Source organism: Microplitis demolitor, chromosome 4, assembly GCF_026212275.2.
Source record: "Microplitis demolitor isolate Queensland-Clemson2020A chromosome 4, iyMicDemo2.1a, whole genome shotgun sequence".
In the NCBI taxonomy this organism is placed as follows: domain Eukaryota; kingdom Metazoa; phylum Arthropoda; class Insecta; order Hymenoptera; family Braconidae; genus Microplitis; species Microplitis demolitor.
The window spans coordinates 13,656,803-13,682,470 of record NC_068548.1 but is presented as its reverse complement, the minus strand read 5'-3'; the positions used below and the strand labels follow the sequence as shown (position 1 = coordinate 13,682,470).

The 25,668-nt window shown below is 35.1% G+C and overlaps 1 protein-coding gene across 1 annotated transcript; it reads left to right on the top strand.

Annotated features, from left to right (window-relative positions):
• Window positions 1–830: 830 nt before the first annotated feature.
• Window positions 831–24,269, top strand: LOC103579049 (mothers against decapentaplegic homolog 3). The gene is made up of 7 exons (XM_014443666.2): window positions 831–1,627; window positions 9,867–10,075; window positions 10,183–10,385; window positions 10,453–10,676; window positions 10,756–11,069; window positions 22,794–23,283; window positions 23,372–24,269. Exons 1-6 carry the CDS (start codon window positions 1,425–1,427, stop codon window positions 23,060–23,062), a joined length of 1,422 nt encoding a protein of 473 aa, XP_014299152.1. The 5' UTR covers window positions 831–1,424; the 3' UTR covers window positions 23,063–23,283; window positions 23,372–24,269.
• The last annotated feature ends 1,399 nt before the right edge of the window (window positions 24,270–25,668 follow it).

Genomic DNA, 25,668 nt, shown 5'->3' with positions numbered 1-25,668 from the left:
AAACTCATTTAAATCTTGATTTTGATCCCTGACATTGATTTCTGCCTCAATACACTTATTTTACAGAACATAATCAGGAACAAAATTTTAAAAACCGCTTCATTGATGATTTTCGATTCTTAAATTTTCAAACTTCAGCATAACAGGTAACTTGTTAGAGCTTGAAAAGATCGTGAAAAAACAATTGCATGTGATAGCATTTTCGAGCTCGAAGGGCTCGAAAATATATCTACACTAATGTTTTCGAGCTCTTTGAGGTCGAAAACAGCGGGAAGTTTCGGGGCTGGCCCGCAGGGTCAACCGACGCCCAGATTTTTCTGTTAGTAATTATATTATGGTAGATATTTTCATTGATAGAGATTTTGAGATGGTAGATTTCTTTATTGGATCGGGAATTTTGTAGGTAAGTCTGATTCGGCTGTCTTCAATTGGGTAGAGTTTCATTTTTGGTAGGGTCGCTTAAGGCTGAGTCGTATACCTGCCCAATTTTTCAAGTGAAATTATCAATAAATTTAACATATTGTTAGTATTAGTTCAAATGTATTCTGCTAGGTGGCAGTATTTTGTGATGGTCACGTCTCAACTACAATTGTCATAGAACCGTTTTGTGACGGTTAAAAGTGGGTAAAATTTCTCTTCACTAGACCAGTGCCCATCTCAAGTTAGCGTAGTGCATCAAACTCTAGTTTTTAAGGTTACACTTTTATTAATATGATTGAACGTTGTCGAGGAATTGCTGTCAACTTGTACATCAACTTTTTGCAGTTAACTTGCCGTTGAGTGAGTAGTCCGTAGATTTCTGTCAACTTGCAGTCAAGGTTGCCTTAAGGATATGTAGTGAAAGCACCCAAGACCAATCCAGACGTAGTAAGCCATCCGACTTTCGATCATCGCGGTCGACATATTACACACCATCTGTGATACTCTATACAATGTCTTCATTGTCCCCAAACTCTTAATTTTATTTAATTTTTTGAACTGAATTATAAGTCAGTTGAAAAGATAAATTAAACTTAAGTTTTCGTACAATTCACTATATGAGTTAACTGTTTGCTAATGAGTTGTGACAGTTGCTTTTGAACTCACGACTTTATGTTGACAAATACTTGTCATTCAGATGGCTGCTGTCATGAGCTTGAAACAAGCCGAAAAATACCGAGCTTGATCGAGGTGTATCGAGATAATTTTTAGCAGTAAAATGGCGGCTTCATGAAACCTTGAATTGCGATTTATTAGCGGCAATTCATGCTTATTTGAAAGATTTACGGTTTTATTGAAACGTTAATAGATTAGCTAAAATACGTATTTTTAAGTGTAAAATTCGAATACTAGTGCATTATCTAAAATTATTACATCTAGAGTGAAGTAGTCAAAAAAAAAATTTGACGGCCTAATGCAGGTCACTAAATATTTACCGAGCACAAATGATGACTTCGATGTTGCCTAGCTTCAATCCACCTATTGTAAAACGTTTGCTAGGCTGGAAAAAAGCTGATGGTGAAGATAAATGGAGTGAAAAAGCTGTTAAAAGTCTTGTTAAAAAACTTAAAAAGTCTGCCGGTCTCGAGGAACTTGAAAAAGCTATCACAACACAGAACTGCAATACTAAGTGTATTACTATACCGAGGTATGCAAATAATTTCTCCCATACATGGTTTTGTAAAATCGACAGTCAAAAAATTGTCTGTAATTAGAATGAAAATCGCAGTCCTTTATAAAAAAAAAATCGAAAGAAGACGATAAGAAGAATTCTTGTAGTTATAAACAAAAATTTCTAAACGTTTTTGAATAAGATATGGTATTTATTTTATTCTTGCTCAAAAAATTTCAAACATTTTTAAAATTAAGAAGAATTTTTTTTAGTTCGATTTTTGAAAACCTAATTTGCATAGAATGCCGATGTTTTAAGGTCCCCTTGCGCTTATAATGATGCCGTGAAACTACCGTGAATATGTGGTTGAAATTCAATGGAAATACGAAGTTCTTTTGTGCTATGTTGACACTAGATTCCCACCGTGTTTCCACTGATTTTCAACTTTCCACGCTGGTTTCACAGTCATTTAACGATGATTTCACGATGTTTCATCAGGAACAAGGAAAAATAATTTGACGAAAAGCAAGTAAAATATTAATAAAAAAAGTAAAATAATATTTGATAAATTTGTAATTGGTAAAAATATTTGTTGAAAGGAAAATCTGGGCATCGGTTGGCTCTGCGGGCCAGCCCCGTGACTTCCTGCTGTTTTCGAGCTCTAAGATCTCGAAAATATTAGTATAAATACATTTTCGAGCTGTTCGAGCTCGAAAATACCTTTGTTTCCCGTTTTTTATGAGCTTTCCAAGCGTAAAAGGGTTACGTACATTATTATATTATATCTCTCGAACGGATTATCCTATTGAGACGCTCTTGGCGGCAATCGAAAGCTTTTATTGAGTTCTAGAGCTGATTAGATTATGGAATTGATCGATCCGACAGTTTTCAAAATTTTTTTTTTTCGTATTTCTTAAATATCTTAGAGTCTATTTGACTAAATGATCTAAAATTTTGTGAAAATCTAAGTTCAGAATTTGGCAATCTTCCATGACGTCTAAAATATTTCAAGGGTGCTGATGCATTAGTACGATTGTAGACTCATGTTCTATGATACTTGAAATACAAAATTCAATAATAATAACAATAATAATTTTTTAATCCAGAAGAAATCTTTCGAATGCCGCAAGAACCATCTAAATCGGTTCATTCATTAAAAAGATATGAGAGGTTTACATTTGAATAATTCTTCTTTATTTTATAATTTAATTGTTTCTTTTCCATTAATATTTATTATCAATTACAAATATATTCATTATTATTTTATTTTTTTCATGAATATTCTACTTTCTTTGCCTATACTTACGTTTTCTTACATAAAAAAAAAATTATAAGCAAAAAATATATATATATTCTTAATTATGACTAGTTTATATTTTTCATTTCATATATACTAACATTAGTGATGCGGAATGACTGTCATTTTGAGTTTTGGCTACAAGACGGTCTGCTGACGGTCTTGTGACCGACGGACCTAAATGGCGAGCCTGTTCTAATGTGAAATGACCGTCACAAATTTTCCGGTCAGAGTCCGTCAATTCGGACCGTCAAAAATTTTTTTGTAATAAATTTAGTCAGTCACATCTAGCGAGATGATTTGTGACCGTCATCAAATTTTTGGTCACAAATTTAGGCTTGGTCATGAGTTATGTCAGTCACAACCAGCTAGATGATTAGACGCAATCTTTTTTGCAAATGATTGAAAAATTTATTTTTCCCTTCGTGTTATTCGATGGTATTTTTAGGGAAATCGCGGCTTTAAAATTTGAATTTGTATGAAAGTTAAAAAGGCGTTTGTAAGATGTCACCACAATTGTGACGGTCTGTCACTTTATGAACGGTCTGCTGATGATCTTGTAGTCATGACGTGACGGTCAAAAAATGACCTGTCGGTTAGCTTCACATCATTAACATTATTATAAGTATAGATGTAATTAATATAATTATAAATATAAGTAAAAAATTTAAAATTATAAAATAAATTAAGATTAATGTCAATCGCTCCAAAATAATTCTGAACAATGATAATAATAATGGGATGTAACATGCGCAGTAGCCTACATCTGGAAGATATTGCGTGCACAACTGTCCTCTTCTAATGGACGGACTTCGGCCGCTTGACTATCTCTCGCACACCACTGCTTGCTTATAAAATTACCTACATTTTAGTATATAATTCAAGCAGTTAACATATCGGCGGAGTTATCTATATCAATTTACCTGTTTATATCCCCTTGCCAGGTAGCATAGTCAAGAAATGGGTAGGCAAGACTACCTCGGCATATTCTTTACATTATTTGCTGTTGGTTAGAATAGAATTCGGCCAGTTAACAGAACGGTGAAAAATAAAAAAAAAAATTAAATTTTTATTAATTAAATTAAGAATAGCCTGCTCAGGATTTTGATAGACAAGCTATTTTAGGTGTATTTATCTATTATTAAAACGGTATAATGAAATATCATCCCTGCTTAAAAAATCCGATAGATTCTTATAGCTGTATGTATCAGGCCTCATACTTGAATATAGCACTTCTTATAGAACTCATTTATTCTTATAAAATCTTTATGGGAAGTTATAAGAATCTATTGGATTCTATGAGATTTTCTAAACAGGGATCTGGTTAACAGATCGGTGAAGGTCGAGGTATTGGGAAGTATTACGCGTGGGTACGCTACCTGAAGGATTAAAAATGAACTAATCTCAGCAGGTCGAATTCATAACAGTTGATGTCTAGTATGAATAATTATATGTGAAATATTCGGTTGCAAAGTTACAAAAATAATTTTTGGAATAAGTCTAAGCTTCTAACTATTTGAACTGTTGAATTTTTATTCAAAAATATATCGATTTTTAAATTTTATTATATTTTTTGAACTATGGAGTTTCCTCCTCGAAAAAATAAGTATAAAACTTTCTGTATATTATTATCATATCAATTATTAACAATATTTCTCATTCGCTACAACATTATTTCTATAGTTGAAAATCATCAAGAGATTGCAATAGAAGTTAAAAGTAAGTTTTTAACTTCAAAATTTTTAAGTTGCATTAAAAATAATAAAAAGCTCAGTGCATTAACAGGATTATCAAGCTTCAGTTTATTGGAAACGATAGAAAAATCGGTTATTAGAGTTCAATCGATGAGTATTATTTTCAACGCTTCAGTTCAGTTTAACTTGGAGTAGAACATGATTTATGCTATTTTACCGATTTTTTTTTAATTTTTCCAAACAAGCTTGTAAGGATCGAATTTGTAAAATGATAGATGTCTTATATCTTGCTTATAAGCCAAGTATTTACTGGTCTAGTAAAGAGAATATTTAAATAAATATTCCTTGATGTTTCAAAAATTTTGAAGGAGTTCGAGCCCTTGTTGACTGCACTGAAATTGGGATCTAAAAACCTTTCAAGCTGTCCTGTTAATTACAAGCCTATTTTCATTATAAATCTACATATACGATAAAATTGATGACAGGTAGAACGTTGTAACAAGTATTATCTGACTGTTGTATACCACATTTAATCAACTGTCCTACATCAAGTATCCTTTTACCACCAATAAAATTCTTATAGCTAGGATGGGCACTTGCAAATTCATAAATTTCTTGAATAGAAATTTTCATATTTTACGAAATTAAAAAAAAATTGATTATCATTCAACGTAAATACTGTAACGAATGTGAAACTGATATCCTAGTGTTACCAATTGACTACAGAATCCCGGGAACCCTTTACAACGTCTTTACTGAGATCGTTCAGGGCCCCAGTCGGACTTCTTTTTCATTTCTTTTATTTGATCACAATATGGTGCAAGACGATTTACATGTACGATTTTATATTTTCCATTGGGAATTTTTCTAATTCTATAAACTACATTATTCAGTTTATTTTCGATTTCATAAGGACCCTCCCAATCGCATTGAAGTTTCGGAGATGTTCCCTTGACTCTATGGGGGAAATAGAGCCAAACTAATTCTTTTTCTTTAAAAATTAACATATTTATTTTTGAATCGAAATTTGATTTAGCTTTATTTGATTTGATTTCAAATTAATTTCTTGTAATATCGTGAATAGAATTCATTTTCTCTCTCAATTGACTCACGAAGTCAGACAGTGTCTCAGATCCCCCCGAATTCTCCAGGTCTATCGGAGAGCCTCGAAGAAGATCCAAAGGAATTCTGAGTTCACGTCCCATCATGAGCATTGCAGGAGAAAATTCTGTAGTTTCATGTTTAGATGAGCGATAGGATAAGCTCATAATAGATAAGCTAACAGGAAAAGTGGTAACCATTTATCCCAGTCTTTTTGATTTTTTGAGATAAATTTTGAGAGGTATTGAAGAATCGTCCTATTCAATCTTTCAACCAAGCCGTTTGATTGAGGGTGCAAAGGAGTAGTTCGAGTTTTCTTTATTCCTAAATATTCCATCAATTCTTTAAAAATTAAAGATTCAAATTCTCTACCTTGATCTAAATGAATTGCCAAAGGAAGACCATGACGACAAATAACATGACAAACTAATGCTTCAACGATTGTGGATGTTTGATGATTTGGAAGGGGAATTGCTTCTGGCCATCTAGTAAAATAATCTGTGACAACTAAAATAAAACGATTTCCTGAAGAGGATTTGGTAATTGGACCGAGAATGTCAATTGCAATTCTTTCAAATGGTGATCCTACGTTATAAATTTGATATTCTGCTTTAGTTTTACGACAAGGACCTTTTTTCGAGAAACAAACTTTACAATTTTTACACCACAACTCAACATCCTGCTTACAAGTTGCCCAATAGAATCTTTGACGAATTTTGTCAAGGGTTTCACTGATTCCAAAAAGCCCGTCAGATGAAGAGTTATGTGCTTCATGAAGAACGTCGTTAACTTTATTTTTTGGAACAATAATTTGCCAAACGATTTTCGAGAGATTAGGAGATTCCCACTTTTTATAAAGTATATCGTTTTTCAATTCTAAAGAATCCCAATAGAGTAGATAAACTTTAAAGGTGGAGTTAAGATGAGAAATAGACTGCCAATCCGGTACAAGATTATTTTTTTTTAAAAATCAATGATAACTTTCAGCAATTCATCTTCGATTTGGAGTTTATCCCAATCAATAGGATCTGCGATTCCTAAATTTATTTGTTTGATATAAAGACAATCTTCTGAAATTTTTGAATTTAATTTTTGACATTTTTTACAATCACAAGGACGGCAAGATAATGCATCAGCATTTTGATGGTTTTTACCGGGGCGATGAACAATCTCAAAATCATATTGAAATAGAACCTCTAACCAACGAGCCATTTTACCTTCAGGATTTTTAGAAGATAACAACCATTTTAATGCAGCATGATCTGTTCTAATGATGAATATTCCCCCTATTAAATAATGACAAAAATGTTCAATTGATTTAACAACAGCTAATAATTCTTTCCTAGTAACACAATAATTTCTTTCCGCCTTATTCAATATTTTGTTATAATAAGCTATTACTTTTTCAATCTGTTGCTCCTTACCATCAGGAGTCTTAATTTGATGAACTTGAGACAAAACTGCACCTAATTGGAAGTAGGAAGCATCAGTATCCAGAATGAAAGGAAGATTCGGATTTGGAGGTGTTAGGACAGGGGCAGTACTTAAAGCTTTCTTTAAGTTTTCAAAGGCTTGATGAGCTTTACCATCCCAAATAAATTGTACTTTTTCCTCAGTTAATTTATGAAGATCCTTAGCGATTAGGGAAAAATTTTTTATAAATCTCCTGTAGTACGAGCAGAGTCCTAAGAAACCTCGAAGATCGGTTTTATTTTTTGGAATAGGCCAATTGGTAATTGACTCAACTTTCTTTGGATCGCATTCGATTTTATCTACGGAAATTACGTGACCTAAAAATGGAACTTTGTGTTGGAAGAATACACATTTTTTTGTATTGATCTTTAGGCCTGCTTGAAGAATTCTGTCAAATATAGTTTCTAAATGTTCGAGGTGCTCTGAGAAAGTTTTGCTACGAACGATGATGTCATCAATATAAACTTCACAAATTTTTCCTATTAATCCTTCTAAAACAATATTCATTAATTCGATGAAAGTAGCTGGGGCATTACGTAGCCCCTAATATAACATTGCAACGTGTAAGAAATTGTAGTGACTGGTATCTTAAATTAATAACATAGTTTCACATTCGTTACAATGTTAAGAGCTCAAATTTAGTGAGCATTTTCTAGAGGTGCCTGAGAACCAACTTTTCAATGTCGGAAGTTGGAAAAAAAAATATTAAATTTTTTTGAATCACCCTAATATATATAGGACCTATATACATAATGAACTATTCATAGGTTTCATATCAATGAATTCTGATCAGATCAAATCATACATAAACTTATGCACGACTATACATGAATTTATATTAGCCATGCCTGATCAGATCTAATTATATATAGGCTTATATCTAATTATATATGTGTTTGTATCAGTCATGTATGATCAGACCTAATTATGTATAGACCTATATTGATTATATATGGGTTTATATCAGTCAGATCTGATCAGATCTAGTCATGTATTAACTCATGTATAATTATATATAAGCCTATATATGATCATACATAGGCAGATATAATTCAGGTCTGATCAGATCTAATTATATATAGACTTATATATAGCTCGATACATAGTTCGAGACATGATGTATTGGTCAGACATGATCAGATCAAATCACATATAACGTCATGCATAATTATATATGGAGGTAGATATGGTTATATATAATCATACATAATTATATTTAATTAGGCAAAATCTTTTTTTCCCGGGAGTCCAAGTTCAATTCCTAAGAATAATTATTCATGGAAGCATCGATAATAAATACTAATGCCACGATGTAAAATAGGATGTACCATGTTACTATCAAAAAAGGTACTTATCACTCTGTCAAATAACAGGTGTACTCGTGCCGAAATTGTTTCCAGCATTCGAATATAACAGTTCTGAAATAAGGTTCTTACCAAAGACACTACAACTGGTGGGCGCGATCTCGTGGCGAGCATCGAACTACTTCCGCTGCTGCTTATAGCACCGGTGACTTCACTCTCCTACATATGTACACATATACCCCTCTCCTACATATATACACAGATATCTTTACTCCCAAGTTATTTTTCCCTTAGTTTAAGCATTTTTTTTCTTGGTTGGAGCATAAAAATAATTTTTTTTTTTTTCGTATTTTTCAAAATTTCTACAGTCTATTGGATCGAATGCAAGACTTTTTAAAAAACAATGTGTAATGTAATACTTCAAGAATTGTATAAGAATCTTGAACATATCTTGCTCAAGATGTATTGATGCAATTAACTTAAGCATATCTTGCACCAGAAGGTATCTGCAGGTACTTGGGCATATCTTGCGTCACATCTGCACAAAGCGTGTCATATTTCACCGCCTATCTCACTCTTGTCTCTCTCACTTTATCCCCTCCATTGGCACACGTTACCAGAGCTTAGTGGTAGTCAATTGGAATTATATTTTCACGAGAAAACTTTTTTATGCGGGGTTCATTTTCTGAATAATAAGTGCCGCAGTAATTACAGGATGCATTTGCATATTTATGAGCTAATAATCAAAGTATTGATAATATTAGTATTTTCAATAAACCATCGACTGCAGATGAAATTTTTTAAATGTGAGAATTATAAACTAAAAAACTCCGGTAACGGTCAACGCAGGTGAAATCTCAGCCAGTTCATCACATAATTGGATTTTCAGTTCCTCAGTAGGCTTGAAGCTTGAAAATAGACCAATACAAAAAATTTTGTACCGTTGATGCCTTTAAAATAATAGCTTATAGAATCGATTAGAATGTATATCATTCTTCTTGAAATTATTTCTGGTCTGTAGCAGCTGCCGTCCGCTACATCTGATCTGCTACTTACGAACAGTAAGAACACCCTATTGTAGGAAATCTTTGAAACTATTTTTCAGGTAAACCTGAAATTTTCACAGAATATTTTTGAAATAGTATACCGTAAAAAAATTTAAAAAAACATTTTCGTTTTTTTGTGAATTCTGACTACCTGTATCCTTCAAAGTAATACCAGATCTCCAATTTTACCCTCAAAACGATACTCTTCGAGGATACGTAAAGATTAATTAATATTACTCGATCCTAATTTCATGTGAGAGCTAATTAATATTATCATCAATTTCTAAGATTCTCCATAGATCATAATTCCAGCAATTTTGACAGCACTCAATTTTATTTTTAAAACAATTTTTATTTTAGATCTAGTCCTGGAGGCGTTGGTGATAACGGAGTTCAGGGTGTACGAGGTAAAGGTTTACCGCATGTCATCTACTGTCGTCTTTGGCGGTGGCCAGATCTTCAGTCTCATCACGAGCTTAAGGCCATCGATCTTTGTGAATACTCCTTTACTCAAAAAAGGGATGAAGTGTGTGTAAATCCTTATCATTATCAAAGGATACAAACACCGGGTGAGTTTATTGTTTGTAGAGGGTAGAAAGTTACTAATGAATTTAATTTTTTTCTTTAAAAAATCAGCAATTTTGGAATTCAAAATATTAAGTTCTATTTTTTATAGTTTTGCCAGCAATCTTGGTACCTCGACATAACCTGTCAGGTGACGAATCAGTACTATACAACACGTCTTTTGAAGAACTTAGCGTTAGTGTTCCTGAAAATACAAGCTTTCACGCTACATTAAATCATCGATACAATAATCAGCAAGGAATTTCTCATCCATCACAACAGCAACAACCAAATAGTCTTTATCAAGGGATGCAGGTTCGTTAAGTCGATTCGTTGATAAATATTAATCAATGTTAATTCATAATATTTTCTATTAAAATAGAGCATGCAAGCAACAAGTCCAGCGAGTGTGGGAAGTATAGGAAGTATCCAAGGTTCGCCTCATCCTGCGACAGGATCGATGGATCCACCAGCGGATACTCCTCCACCTGGATATATTAGCGAAGATGGCGACAATATCGATCACAATGACAATATGTCTCTTTCTCGTTTATCACCTAGTCCTGTGGATGCTCAGCCAGTTATGTACTGTGAACCGGCATTTTGGTTAGTTGTTGAAACATGTACTTGTTTACATTATTGTCAAAAGAAAAGAAAATATATTTAGTAAATCTACTGCATTTAGGTGTTCAATAAGCTACTACGAATTAAATACAAGAGTAGGTGAGACATTTCATGCTTCACAACCAAGTATAACGGTGGATGGTTTCACGGATCCAAGTAATTCAGAACGATTTTGTCTTGGTTTATTGTCTAATGTTAATCGAAATACAGTGGTAGAGCAAACTAGACGACATATTGGCAAAGGAGTTAGACTATATTATATTGGGGGCGAAGTGTTCGCTGAGTGTCAATCTGATTCAAGCATTTTCGTCCAAAGTCCAAACTGCAATCAGCGCTATGGATGGCATCCAGCGACTGTTTGCAAAATACCTCCAGGTTAAAGTTTTTTCAATGTCTTATAAAGTAATATTATTATTAACAATCTTATGGTGGTCCCTAGTGTAACCGCCTAAAAAAAAAAAAATTTTTAGTAATTTTTTTCAAGAAAGCTATTGAATAGAATGTTTTAATGTTTTAAGGATATAATTGTGGGTATGTAATGAATACATTATAAAATTTTTGGACCGAATAATTTTAAATTCAGCCAGTTATTCGCAATCTTCCAAGGCTCCAAAAAAAAGTCCCTCCATTGCTGCAGTGATAACGACCTTCATATTGCATGAAATCAAAAAAATCAAAAGTTTATTAAACTAGAAAATAATTTCCTCTACCATGACCCTTGGGCCAAAAATAAACTTAAAACTTAACAAAATAACGGAGTTTTAAAAAACAATTTCAAATTTTGTGCGAAAATTTGATGATTTTTGGTCTACCAAAATTACAATTTTGAATCAATTGGAAAACTGGAAGTTTATGGTGCGTAGAAACATATATAAAAGAAGCTGTTTCTAAATGTCATCATCTTGCATACCTGTTGAAATAATTTATTACAAATAAGTCTTATGATCACCATGTAAATAATAAATTTTTTTTATCAGGTATGCAAGATGATGACAGAAACACTGAAAATGCAGTATAAAACGGTTAGATACTAAAGATAAGTTGAGAATAGAAAACATAGGCGGCGTTAGTTTCACAAGACAAACAAAAGAAGTGATGGGATTCAAAACAAAAATCCCCTCGAACAAAAAATCTTATGTATATTTTGTGGAAAAAAGTTTTAAAATATACTCTGAACAAACGCCATAAAAATAATTAACAACATAATCGGGATTTCTAATTAACCTTTTGTGCGTCGCGCTACGAGTGCAGCGCCGCAATTTTTATTAAAAGATTATTTTAAAAAAAATAACTTTCCTAGTCTTTTGAAATTTTAAGAGATCTTCTACTATACTTTTTAGTATCGAATGAATCAATGATAATTATTTTTCCGATATTTTAAATATTTAAAAAATAATTTTTTTGGTTAGAAAACCTGAGAAACGCGGCGATGTGTCGCTGACGCGAGTAAACTCAGACGTCGAATTTGTTCGGATTTTCTGCGCTGTTGCCAGTTACCACTAATGACTCATTTCCAACTCATTTAATTCGTCTCTTTCTTTTAAATTTTTTATTTGATACAAAATTTTTATTTTAATAAAAAAATTCTAAAAATAATAACAGTTGTCTAGTCGTATAAGTTTGAGTGGTTTGAATTTAAAAAGATCATAATTATGATACTTGGCAACATCGCAATATTAAATACATTGCGGCAGAACGCTGCGGCGCGATGAATGAAGGGTGGCGAGACCACGCGACGGACGGAGGGTTCATAATGATAAAATTTATGAAAATATTATAAGAATAATAAATTACAAATAAATTTCCGAACAGAGAACTTCTATACTAGTTACTTTCACGATAGAAACTTAAGTTTGCATGAATTCCCCCGAAACTCATAAATTAAATTGAAATTGTTCGAATTATTAATCAAAAACTGTTAAAATTAGTGTGCATTAAAATTTGACGATAAAAATCTTTATACGGCTAATTGAATCGATTAATTATAAGAGACCATTTTTGTAAAGTAGTGATTTTACTATAAAGCCATGAAGTGTGCGTATCATAATAGTATTTTTCTTTGACAAGTTATAAAATTCATAAGGAAAAAGAAAACTGCTTGAAAATAATCAAACTTCAACTTTTAATAACTTTTGAATGATGAGGTTTATGAAAAAATTGTAAGAAGCCTTTCTTGTAGAGAATTCAACTTCCTATAAATATATAAGACGAAATATTTTTTCCAAATAGTACATACCGAGATATTAATTTTTCCTTCTAATAATAAAGAAAAAATAAAAAACTGTGAGGCGCAGGACTTTCCTATTAAAATGAAAAGCTCATACTTGGAGAGAATTTTTTTAAGCTGTCTACGAACCTATTTTTCAAAGTAAAAAATGAAAAAAAATAGTCGATTTTTTTGGCCCGCTCTAGTATTCACGATAATTTTTTCAAGCTCAAGGATCTCGAAAACACCGGGAAGTTTTGGGGCTGGCCGGCAGGGTCAATCGATAGACCGATTTTTTCTATCAACTTCTAGCATATGTCAAAAAAGACCTTTTTTTTGCAGGGAATTAAATTTCATACGCGATTATGAAACCTAAAATCCCAAAAAAATTTTCACATAGTTATTTATAAAATCCAAAGAAAAATTTTTTCTTATGCATTTTCATTGGGAAAAAGGAACTCTCCCCCGTACGCTAGCTTAATTTTCGAGACATGGAGCTGATATTTTAGAAGGATTTTCTTTGCATATGAAAGTATCCTCAGAGGTGTATCTAATAAAAAAAAAAAAAAAAAATTTTAACTGAAGTTATTTGTTTGGTGAAAAAATCAAGTTTTCAGCAGATGTCGACGTTTAAAGGTTTTAGGATGCTATTCCGAAATTTTCAAAAAGATGTCTATGCGTGCGTGCGTGTGTGTGCGATATGTAAGCTTCTCATATCTTTTTAATAAATAAACCGATCTAGATGAATCTCACGACATTTAAGAGTTCTTCTGTTCTCAGTTTCCTAGCAAATTTTAGATCATATAGTAAAATAGATTCTGAGCTATTTGAGAAATATGAAAAAAAAAAAAAAAAGTTTTTTTTTCGTTTTTTTTTTATATTTCAAAAACTGTCAAATTGATCGATTTCAAAATCTATTCAGCTGTAGAATTTGATAAAAGCTCTCACACACAGAAAAAAAGAATTTCTTGGCGCAAGAAATACTTTATATTATGAATTGAAGACAAAAAATTTGATACGGGATGTACTCAGACATCATCTTAAAATTAGTCAAAATATCTTCCTAGAACGTCAAAACCTCAAGATCTGATAGAAATTCGATTTTCGAAAATCGGACCGAAACCAATAACTTTCTGAATTTTTGAAAATTTTCCATTTTCTTAGCAGGAAATTAAAAATTAAAAAAAATTCAAATATTTAATTGCGTTCAATGAATATGAATAGATAAATAGTTCATGAATTTGGATCTATTGCTGAATTAAAAAATAATTGAAAAAAAATAAATGATTTTGAATTGCTCCCGATTGTTATCAATAAATGAATAAGCCTTGGTATCCGGTGGTTCTCGGAATAATATATAATTGAATTTCATTTGCCTTCGAATGTCTTTCAATTATTTTCAACGGATAATTAATATTTTATATCCGGTCGCACAGTGGATCAAAAATTATTCAAATTCATTAGTAATTTTGAATAATTTTTAATTATTCTCTATGAATAAATAAAACTTGATATCTGGTTGTACTGTCAATAAAAAATTATTAAAATTCACTCGTCATTTTGAATACTTATCAATTATTTTCTATGAATAAATAAAACTTAATTTCTCGTTACTTCTTGATTCAAAAATTATTGAATTAAATCGCAATTTTAAATGATCCAATTATTTTTAACGAATAATTAATATCTGATCGTAACGGCGGCCGAGGCAGCCGTTCGGCACGCGTGTGGCTCGGGCGATCATTGAAGTTAAGTAGCATCGAGCATGATCACTACTTGGCTGGGTGACCGTTTAGCCACATGTCGGGTTCGAACGAAGGTCTCTGATCGCTAGGCGCGGAATGAAGATCCAGTGATCGGTAAAATGAGAATTTTATCGATCACTGGAGCTTTACCCAAACCGAACTGTACTGGCTAGGTTTTCTCTGTGGTTTCCCTAGCCACTGCACCTCCATTGCACAAGGGAGGTTGCAGGGCACCACCGTAATGATGCGGTACAGTATAAGCACAAGTCGGGCCACAGCCGCACAACGGAAGGCAGAGGAAGAGAAGTAAAGCAGTTTGCGATATAAAGGCAAAAAGTGTTAAAGGCCGTAATTGCGGCTATACACTAGAAAACAATTAAAATTAAAGAATTAATATCTGATCGTATAGTTAATATAAAATTCTTGAAATTAATTCGTAATTTCGAACACTTTTCGATTGTTTTCTATAAATAAATAAGACTTAATATCTGATTGCTTCTTAAATGAAAAATTAAATTTCATTTGTAATTTCGAATGTCCTTCAATTATTTTTAACAAATAATTAATAATTGATATTCGATTAGTCTTTGAATGAAAAGTCAATCATATTCATTCATTATTTTGAATAATTCCCAATTTTATTCTATTAATAAATAAAACTAATTATTAAAATTTTATTTACTTTATTTTATCAGTAATTTAAAACATAAATAAATTAAACATAAATAAAACATAAATTAATACAATTGAAATTAGTTTAAGAGGATGAATTTTTTTTAGTCTTTTGGTCGTCGGAACTCACAGGGGATTGCACTACTGTGAATTAGTTAATATGTTATATTTATTCATTATGTGTTTAAATACATAAATAATACTTTGATGACAAATACTACAGCAATTATCGTTAATTTTACTTAATTTTTTTACAGTTATTTACAGTGAAACATAAACCTAAATAGCAAATTGAGATTGATCTTTTTTTAACTTCCCGCTAAGAAAATCGACGTGTATGTGTGTATGTGTGCGCGTGTGTGTGTGTGTAAACTCTTTGTAACTTTTTAACTAATGAATCAATTTGGATGGTTGAGGCGGCAATCGGAAGAGCTTGTTGGCATCAAAATTTCAGATCATTTGATCAAGTTGACTCGAGAATATTTACGAATTACGAAAAAAAAAACATTTTTTTTTAGTTTTTTAGTGATTTCTTAGAAACGACTTAAACGATCGACTTCAAAATCTAATCAGCTCTCGAATTTAATGGAACGCGTCGATTGCCGCCTTAGCTATCTTTATCAGTTACTTTGTTCGAGAGATATTGCGGGAGAAAGAAATGGTAAAAAACAGTTAATTGCGAATATCTTTGAAATTACTCAACCAAATAATTCAAAATCTGATCAGATCTAGAACTCAATAAAATACGTCGATTGCCGCGTCAATCATCAAAACCGGTTCATTCGTTCGCGAGATATCGTTGAAGAAAACAGTGGTAAAAAACGGGTTTTTCCAAACATCTTCGAAACAGCTAAACCAATCGATTTCAAATTTTAATCAGCTATAGAATTCAATAAAACGCGCCGATTGCTAGCTCAAACGTCAAAATCGGTTAATAAGTTCAAAAGATATCGGCGTTGAAAAATAAAAAAATAACATTCTATGTTATGTTTTCCGGATAAATCATAATATAATGTACTAAAAAGTGTCTATGAGTAAAATCATACCAATTCTTCCTCTTTATGTTTTTTTTCGATCATCCTAAGTGTCCAACGTCCCGTTTCCGCAGATTCCCATCGCTCTTGCCAGAGTTTCAGGGTCTCCTCGCGTTTTCGAGCCTTTACACTCTCCATTGGTTCTTCCCCAGCCCTACGGGCATCCCAGATGCGCTTCCTCTCGAAACCCAAAAGGTCGATCGGAATCACACCCGCGATGACCATAACGGCTGATTCCGAAACCGTACGGTAAGCGCAAGCTACCCTCAGCGCGCCTCTTCGTTGCACGGATGCCAGTTGTCGACGATAACTTTCTACTTTGAGTGACTCACACCAGATTTCTGCTCCGTAGAGCATTATCGAGCGTGAGAAGCTCATGAGAACTTGTCTCCGGCTGCTTCTCGGTTCTCTGACGTTAGGCATCAACCGAGAAAGGCTTGCTACCAACGTCGTCGCTTTTTTAGCCGCACCAACAATCTGATCGCGAAACGTAAGTTTCGTATCGATCGTCACCCCAAGGTATTTCAAAGAACTTCCACTCTCGACGTGTTGATCCACGACGAGAGCCCGGAAAGGACTCGGAAACCACCTCTGGGCTGTAAGCACTATAATCTTCGTTTTCGCCTTAGCTAATGTCATACCATGGTCATTTAGCCAGGTGTCCACTTTGGTCGCGACCAGGCTTGCTAATCTTTGTGCACTCTCGTAAGAGCGCGCAAGCATTAGCGCCGCCACATCGTCAGCAAACCCCTCTAGTATCGGCTCGCTCGGTAGATCTAGACGTAGAAGAGCGTCGTAAAGGATGATCCAGAGTTCTGGTCCTAAGACCGAACCCTGAGCCACTCCCCCAGTCAGCTTCTTCATCATTTCGCCAAAAGTAGTCTCATAGATCAAGAAACGATTACGTAAGTAATCATCTATGATCCGAATGAGATACTCGGACAGACCTAATTTCCGAAGCGCCCTCATTATATCTGGCCATCGTGCCGAATTAAATGCATTCTTGACATCTAATGTCATCATAATGCATACTAGACGGGACCGATGGTTTCCCGTCCAAACTCTTTTGGCAAATGAAAGCGCTTCAAAAATAGCACTGATTGTGCAGAGACCAAGCCGAAAACCATGTTGGTTTTTCGCTAAGCCACCGGCATTCGCCACTTCGATTCTCAATCGATTTCGAATTAACGACTCGAAAATTTTTCCTGCAACGTCCAGCATGCAAAGTGGCCTGTAGGACGAAGGAGTGTAGGGCGAACCCTTTCCTTTGTCTAACAGGACTAACCTTTGCAGCCTCCATCTCGCAGGAAAAACTCCAGCCGAAATACACGAGTTGTAAGTACTCAGTAACAGTTCTTCATACTGAGGGACAAGAGCCTTATAGACCTCAACGGGGATACCGTCGGGGCCCGGGGTCCTGCCTCCCTTGAGACCTCGTACAACCCGGCGTAGTTCAGCTGCCGAGAAAAGCGGACACTCGTCATCGGGTATAGTCCAAACAGGACTGTCCCGATCTTCACGCTCCGGAAACAGGACATTAATTATCTCCTGCATCGCATCAGGTTCCATAGGAGATACTGGACTGCGAACCATGAATTTTCGAGTAACAATCTGGTAGCCAAAGCCCCATAGATCATTATCTACTTCTTCGCAGACTGCCTTCCAGCATCTCCCTTTGCTTTCCTTGATCGCCATGACCAGTCGCTTCTTCGCCGCCTTATACTCTTCGTTCTTCTGCTGCCCAGTATCACGCTTTCGCGTCCTGAGTGCTTGCCTCCGAAGACGCAAACACTCAGCCCTGAGCAGCTCAATCTCATCAGTCCACCAGTAAGCTGGCTTCCTGTGTGAGCTTGCGGAACGTCGAGGCATAGCAGCGTCGCAGCCTGAGACGAGAGCCTTCATCGTACGGTCAACAATCATCTCCACATCTTCGCGCGTCTCAGCAGGCAGAGGAAGAAAAGCCTCGACGCTGTCAGAGACCGCTTTTTGTAAAGCATCCTCATCCAGCCCCGAAACCTTCCAACCCGCCCGCTTCATTGGACGCTGGTACACTATTGCAGGGTTTCCCCGTAGATCGTGCACTGTATACGAGATGTATTGATGATCGCTGGCCGTAAACTCCTCAAGAACGGCCCAGTCCGAGATCACAGCAGCTATCCGTTGAGTAGCAAACGTAAGATCTACCATAGACCCACGTGTACCAACTCTCCGGAAAGTTGCTGTGTTTCCCTTGTTCATAATAACAAGATCAAAACTTGCCATCATGTCCAAGAGCTCAGACCCACGCGTGTCAGTCCATTCCATCCCCCAATCGGTAGATTTCGCATTGAAATCACCACCTACCACGACTTCTCCCTCAAGATTGCGAATGACTCTTTCGAGTTCATTCACTCTCCTTCGAAAGGCCGCAATAGGCTCATTAGGTGTGAAATAGCACGACACGAAGGTAATCGCTGGCGTAACTACCCATACAATACCATCCCTGGATCCACTATCTTTTACGGAAATAGACCCCAAGTCCGGAATCCAAATTGCCGCTGTGCCCGATGGGTCACAGAACCAATTTGGTCCAGACGCTGAATGGTATTGTTCTGAGACCAGAACAATATCTATTCTGCAGTCCTTTCTCCGTGCCAGAAGTAGATCGAGCGATGTTCTGCACCGTTGTAGATTCGCCTGCAGTACCTTAGCCATTTTTGTGGGAAGTACATCGCCGCGAACCGATCACGTGATCCGCAGATCGCCCGTCCCCTATCGCAACACAGAGGTGGCAGCGAGGTGGATTCGAGCACGTCTTGGCCTGATGGTCTGCCTGGCCACAACGCCAGCAAAGACTCGACCGATCCTTATCGCCTTACACGATCTGGTCGAATGACCAAGATCGTGACAGCGGAAGCATCGATCAAGCCGATCCCAGCGGTGGATACGGCAGACCAACCAGCCCACTTTGGCCTTTCCCAAGGTCTCTAAGGCAGTGGCGACCTCACATCTTGCCTCAATGAAGGCACGGACAGCTCCCCATTTACTGGGTTTAGTTATATTAACTTTGAGCTCGTCCGTACCTACATTGGTGCTCCGACGCAAAGCCTCCACCACCTCCTCAACCGTCGTTGCCACGTCCAGCCCGCCAATAACTACCGTAGTGGTTGGAACAAGATGGTGCACAGCAACGACTCCACCAGCCGCCTCGGTAATCTTCTTATCGAGAGCAGAGCGATCTTTAACAGATCCCTCGAACTCAATAAGAAGACCGCCTTGCCTGGCTGTCCTTATCGATCTTACACTAGTAGCAAGATCCTCTGGAGAAAGTTTTGATCGCAGTGCTCTCAGAACTTCCACAGACGATCTTGACTCACCTGGTGTGATCAAAACGGCCACCGCCCGTTGTCGTATCCTCCGCTGCTTCGCCTCCTTGGATGCTGTGGTCCGTTGCGTCGCTGGTCCTGTTGGTCCTGGTCCCGCCGGTCCACCGTCCATGGCTGCTTTTTCCTTTTTCCTCTTCTTTTTCCTCCCCTCTACAACGGTGAAAGGGGCACCGATGGTCTTCCGATCTCCCTCCACCGTCTCCGTTCTCTTCTTATTCTCCCGTCCTGCCTCCTCAGGAGACGATAACGGGCGCTTCCCGGTTGAGGCCTCATTTCCGAGTGCCGTTACTTCCGAGTAAGAACGACCGACCAACTCTTCAGGCCCTTTAGGAGGGCTAGACGGCTCATCGTCTTTCCTCGGAGGTACCCTCCTTTTCTTCTTAGATGTTTTCTTTTGAGCTGCCTCCTTCCGAAGTTGCTCCTGTCGATGCAACTCCTTTGTTAGGTGCTCACGTTCCTCCGCCTCTACTGTCGCGTATTTTCTCTGCGCATCTTTCCAGACCTTGCGGTGCGTCAAAAGCTGCGTAAGAATCAACGCAGCTTCCTTCACTCCTGCCGTCACCTCAGACGCCACGGTCCTCTTCCTAGCGATGGTTCGGATGGTCTCCTTTAAGATCTCCTGGAGCTTCTGGAGACCAGAATCCTCCCTAGCGATTGCCGCATCTCTCGTCGCGAGACTCTCTCAAAAGCAAGCCAGGATCTTTGGTCTTGTCTTCACTTGGCGTGTCGACGTTTTTTCCCTTGGCCAAGTGGTCCACCAAGGGCGTCGAGCAGTCGCTGGATGACGACCGCGCAGGTTCTGCTGTGCCACCTGACGCTGCCGTGGCCGGGGTATCCCTCCCCTGCTCCGTAAACGAGATTTCCTTATGTACTTTATCCATAATTAAAAATCGTGCCACCTGAGTAATCACGCTCGTCGTTCATTTTAAGGAGTGTAGCTTCTTCTGAGTGGTCCGCGGTGAGTCTTTTTCAGGTCACATACCAGTTGTTAGACCGGTAGTAACCCTCTATGGAGCTCACTAACCCAAACTTTCCTCCACGCGAAAAATCATCAAAGATGATATCGTCTAGGAGTACTCATAAGGGTCATTCCCCTATCCGCCACCCGGGTACGCGCTCGGCTGGTCTCAAGCCCTGGCGATGACATGAGATGGTAGACTTCTTCATCTTCCCGGGTAATGATGTCACCATCATTATTCCTGAAAGACTGAAGAGAGTCACCCTCATCGTCACCGTCAACTTCCGAGAGTAATAGTAATAGTAATAGCAATAGCAATAGCAATAGTAATAGTAATAACAATAGTAATAGCAATAGTAATAGTAATAGTAATAATAAGAATAATTATAATAATAATAATAATAATAATAATAATCGGTACGTCTTGAATACTTGCACAGTTAGTGGCAAAAAAAAACTATGATCTGGGTTCATTTTTGTGTACACAAATAATGTGAAAAATCCTATACTGTTCGAACTCCTGGTATCTATGCTTCGTGATCGTACCATTCGATGCATGTGTGGACTCAATTTCTAAAATAATACACACCCAAATTTTATGCAAAAAATATATTTCATGTGCAAAAATATTAACTATTTTTGATAAGCGGGCACCGTACCATTTCAATCATATGGATTGGCCTATTTTTATAACAATACACATTACCGAGAATCATAGTGATTCACGGAGATTCACCGTGATTTCATCTTATCAGCGTGATTTTCCGTGATTCACGTTAAATCACGATGAATCAGGACCGCCAGGGTAAAGTCTTCTAAACTTGACAGGTAGCCATCTAAGTGTACGTCGATAAAGAGTTATGTATATAAGCTGGTTTCGTTTTAAACTACAAATAGAAATTTCATGAAAATGTTTTCCATGATTTTGAATTTCAGTAGGTACTCGATATTTTTTCGATTTGATTTTTTTTTTATAAAAAACAACGTTTTTTACATCTAAAAAATTTTAAACGTGTACTTGGCGCGATTTATACAGAGTATCTGCTTTTGATAGGACAGGAAAGAGATTTGAGTAAGGGTATAATGAAAGAACTTCCTCAAAGAGCTGTCTTAGGGATGGCAAAATTGATTTCGATTCTTATGGAGAATCGACTTTACTTTAAAAAAATCGATTTTTTAGAATTGACTTTTAGTTTTTGAAGTTGATCAAAAATCGATTCTCAACATTCGACTTCTAGTTAAATTAGTCCAAGAGCTGGTGACCCACTTTAATGAAGTGTTTGATGCACTTCAAACTTTTGTACGGTAATATTTTTAGAAAAATATATGTCTGAAAAACTGTTGATTCACGATCAGCGTAAAATTAAATGAAATTTAAATAAATTTTGAAACTTTTTTAATCAATAATTGGGTCGACGACCTCAGTGATTAGGCGTGGAATGCCCTATATGCAACTATAATTTCGATTTTACAGCATATCAATTTCCATTAAAAAACCGATTAAAATCGAATTCCTTTGTCGATTAATCGATTTCAAAAATCGAAATAAACAGACTCAAAGTGGGGATCAAAAATAGATTCTTTGATAGATCTTTCCATTCCTAAGTTGTATATAAACAAATTCAGAAAAACAATTGGATCGCTCCGCGCGGGAATCGAACTAACAGCAATTCGGCATCACGCGAGAGCTCTACTAACTAAGCTATCACAGCTTTTGCCGGGTTCTGTTTTCTTTGCCTATATCTATTGAGTCACACTGTCCTTACGGACGGTCAAGTTTTTTAATCTTAGGTACAGAACTTAGAGTCCGAATGTTATTGCCAGTAATTTGAAAAAATGTTTGTTACAATTTTAGCAAGTATGTAATTTTTTTTGCTTGGGTATATTTAAAATAAAACGTGTTTTTACCCGCATCACAAAATTTGTAATAGTCAAGTTTTGTTTTCCCAGATATTGGTTTTAGATCAACTGAAAGCCACTAATGAAACAAAATTTGAATTCATTTTACTCTAAATTAATTCAATAGTGATTCAAATACAAGTTAATCATTTATTGATGGTATTTTTTATTCAAATTACTTTCTGATCAAATAAATACTTAATTTTAATGTTTGTTTTAGGCTGCAACCTTAAAATTTTTAATAATCAGGAATTTGCTGCTTTATTGTCACAATCAGTATCTCAGGGATTCGAAGCAGTTTACCAATTAACAAGAATGTGTACAATCCGAATGAGTTTTGTAAAAGGCTGGGGTGCAGAGTATCGCCGTCAAACTGTAACGTCAACACCATGTTGGATCGAACTACATCTGAATGGGCCGCTACAGTGGCTTGATCGAGTTCTAACGCAAATGGGATCACCTCGTTTACCATGTTCGTCAATGTCTTAAAAAAAAAAAATTCGTACAATACATATAAAAAAAAAAAAATACCGGAAGAAATGATCTGTAAAATTTTAGTCATTTTCTTTAACTGAATTGGAGATTAATTTCAAATGTATTATTTTTGTAATTTTCACTTAATAATCATTCGTAATTGCGATAACTTATCAAGTCATTTAATATTTTTTACAATATGACAAATCCTTTTTAAAGTTTTTCAAAAATATAAAGTAAGTCATCATGTATTAAAGTAAAAAATTATATTTTGAGTTTCTTCATGGAAGTTTATATTTTTTAATATTTTGTTTCTACTTTCAGATTTGACTCCCAAATATTTTCAGTATTTTACAACATAACTCTCGAGCACCTATCAAGAAGTGCCTACTATTACGTAAATGTACCAAAATTTTTTTTTTCGGTTACTTTGAAGTAATTTTAAAAAATACTGTTTTGTTAGTCAAAAACAAAAAGAATTATGAAAGGTTTTTGAAAGGAGAATAGATTTATTTTTTCATCAGCAATTTTTCATATTGTATGACGACCGATTAAGAAAAAAAATAAATTCGAAGTTGTGTTACATAAAAAATATGAATAAAGGAATGAAAAACCGTAATGTTTTCAAGTTGATCGTTCACTTCATAATTTTTAATTTTTTCATCTATTTATAGCTAGTCAGCTGTATAAGTGTCTGAATAAGTTATAATTTGTAACTTTTTTGAAATATCCAAAATTCCAACTAATCTTTTGAAATTTAAATGTAAACGATTAAGAGAAATAGTTTGATCGCTTAAACTATTATAGCGCTAAAACTTTATTATGATAATTTAAAGTTGGATACAATTGGATGAGCATCTGCATCGAATTGATTCGAGACTACACATCAGAGATAAAAAATAAAATTTTTCCTCAAACGATTCCTTTGCTATTTTTATCTGAATTATTATATAATTCTTTGTACTAATTCAACGTCGGGTTAAAACATTTTTATATGGAATGTCATTGATTAAGATTTAATTTTGATAAGAAAATTACATTAGAATAACATACTTTATTATTTTGTATGATCAGTATATATAAAAAAAGTAAACGTCTACCTAACCACTTCCTTAAGTTTACTCTACTTTACTTCTAAGCCTTTAAGCCGCGCTGTAAATTTAACACAGTTGTACTGAAGATATGCAAATAGTGTTAAAATTAAAAATTGTTTTTACATGAAGCCATTCTTTTTATTAATTTATTGTCTGATATAATAATTAATATTTAATATATAACTTGAGTGATTTCAGGTAACTGTCGATAAAGTTAATAAATTATTTATGGAAAAATTTTTATTTTGCAAAAAATTACTTTGTGTGAAAAAATTTTTTTTTTATTCTTAAAATTTTTTAAATCCTCATTGATTATGATTAAATGAATTGCAACCACTGCAACTACAACAAATGAATTACTCCTGTAATACTAACTGTTCAAAATTAAGTGAATTTGTTGATATCGATACTTCGAGTGTTTTAAAGGTAAATTTATGATTTAGTAGAGATTGAGTAAGACTTGGATATGTTATACTTATTATACCCTGAGAATCAAATGAGCTCAATTTTACGTCAACCAATCCATAACACATTGCTTTATGTAAAATGAATCTCGGCTGGTTCTCAGAGTACTTGAGTAATACCTATATTAACTAAAGATTTCAATATATTGTTGAATTCTTCGTATCTAAATTATAAAAAAAAAACCTTTAAGCTATTGTTTATTTTCTGAAAATAGAATGAGATAAAATGGCCTCTAGAAATTTTTATATTTGAGTAGAATTAGACGGGTTTGATAAAATTTTCATATGCTTGGATACATTGATATTAATAATATATCTAGTTTATATCTTTTCAGATTTCTTTACCTCTCTACGATAAAAGTTAGAAAATTTTACTGATGAAGTTACCGATTTCATCAGATTTGTAGAATTGGTGTCTCGCTGTTTTGAGTTCTTAAGAAAGAGTTCTAAGTAATTATACAGTAAACTTATTTTTTGTGAGATTTCAGTTGACGTTTTACAGTAATTGATGGAGCTTCTTGAGACTTAAATTTACTGAAATTTTGAAACAAATCGGCCGCGTGAATTTCGAGTTCTGCAACAAAAACTTCAGAAATATCTTTTTAAATAATTTAGAAATTGCTTTACTGATTGACTTGAAATCTAATCAGTTCTAAGTTTTAGGGAATCCTTTTTATTGCCGGCAAGTACGTTCAAATCGGTTAAATCGTTTTACAGATAAAAAAAAATTAATGTAACGGGACCTTTTGGGTATATACGCGCTGCGAAATCCCATCTTTTCTACCCAGACGACACACTTAGTCGAAATTAAGGTGGACATTAACCGGAGGTATAATCAAAATTCCTCATTACGTGTGGTATCTAACCGCAGCCACTACGAGTCCAACCTCACTTAGGCCCATGCACTCCTCCCATCTCAGAAAATAAAGAGACTCTGGTCGAAGTGGGGCTTGGAATGGGCCCCCATAGCACCAATTTCATGTATTGGTCGACATACCATATTTGGTCAAGAAAGGACATGGTTTCTTCCCCTGCCTTCTTGAGAAGACACCCAGTTTTGGTC

Excerpts from the sequence above, each read along its gene's own strand:
- LOC103579049 (XM_014443666.2), top strand. The coding sequence starts at position 1,425 with ATGATGACTTCGATGTTGCCTAGCTTCAATCCACCTATTGTAAAACGT. Across the intron at positions 10,076-10,182 it reads TCAAAGGATACAAACACCGG|TTTTGCCAGCAATCTTGGTA; the intron begins GTGAGTTTATTG and ends TATTTTTTATAG. Across the intron at positions 10,677-10,755 it reads TACTGTGAACCGGCATTTTG|GTGTTCAATAAGCTACTACG; the intron begins GTTAGTTGTTGA and ends TACTGCATTTAG.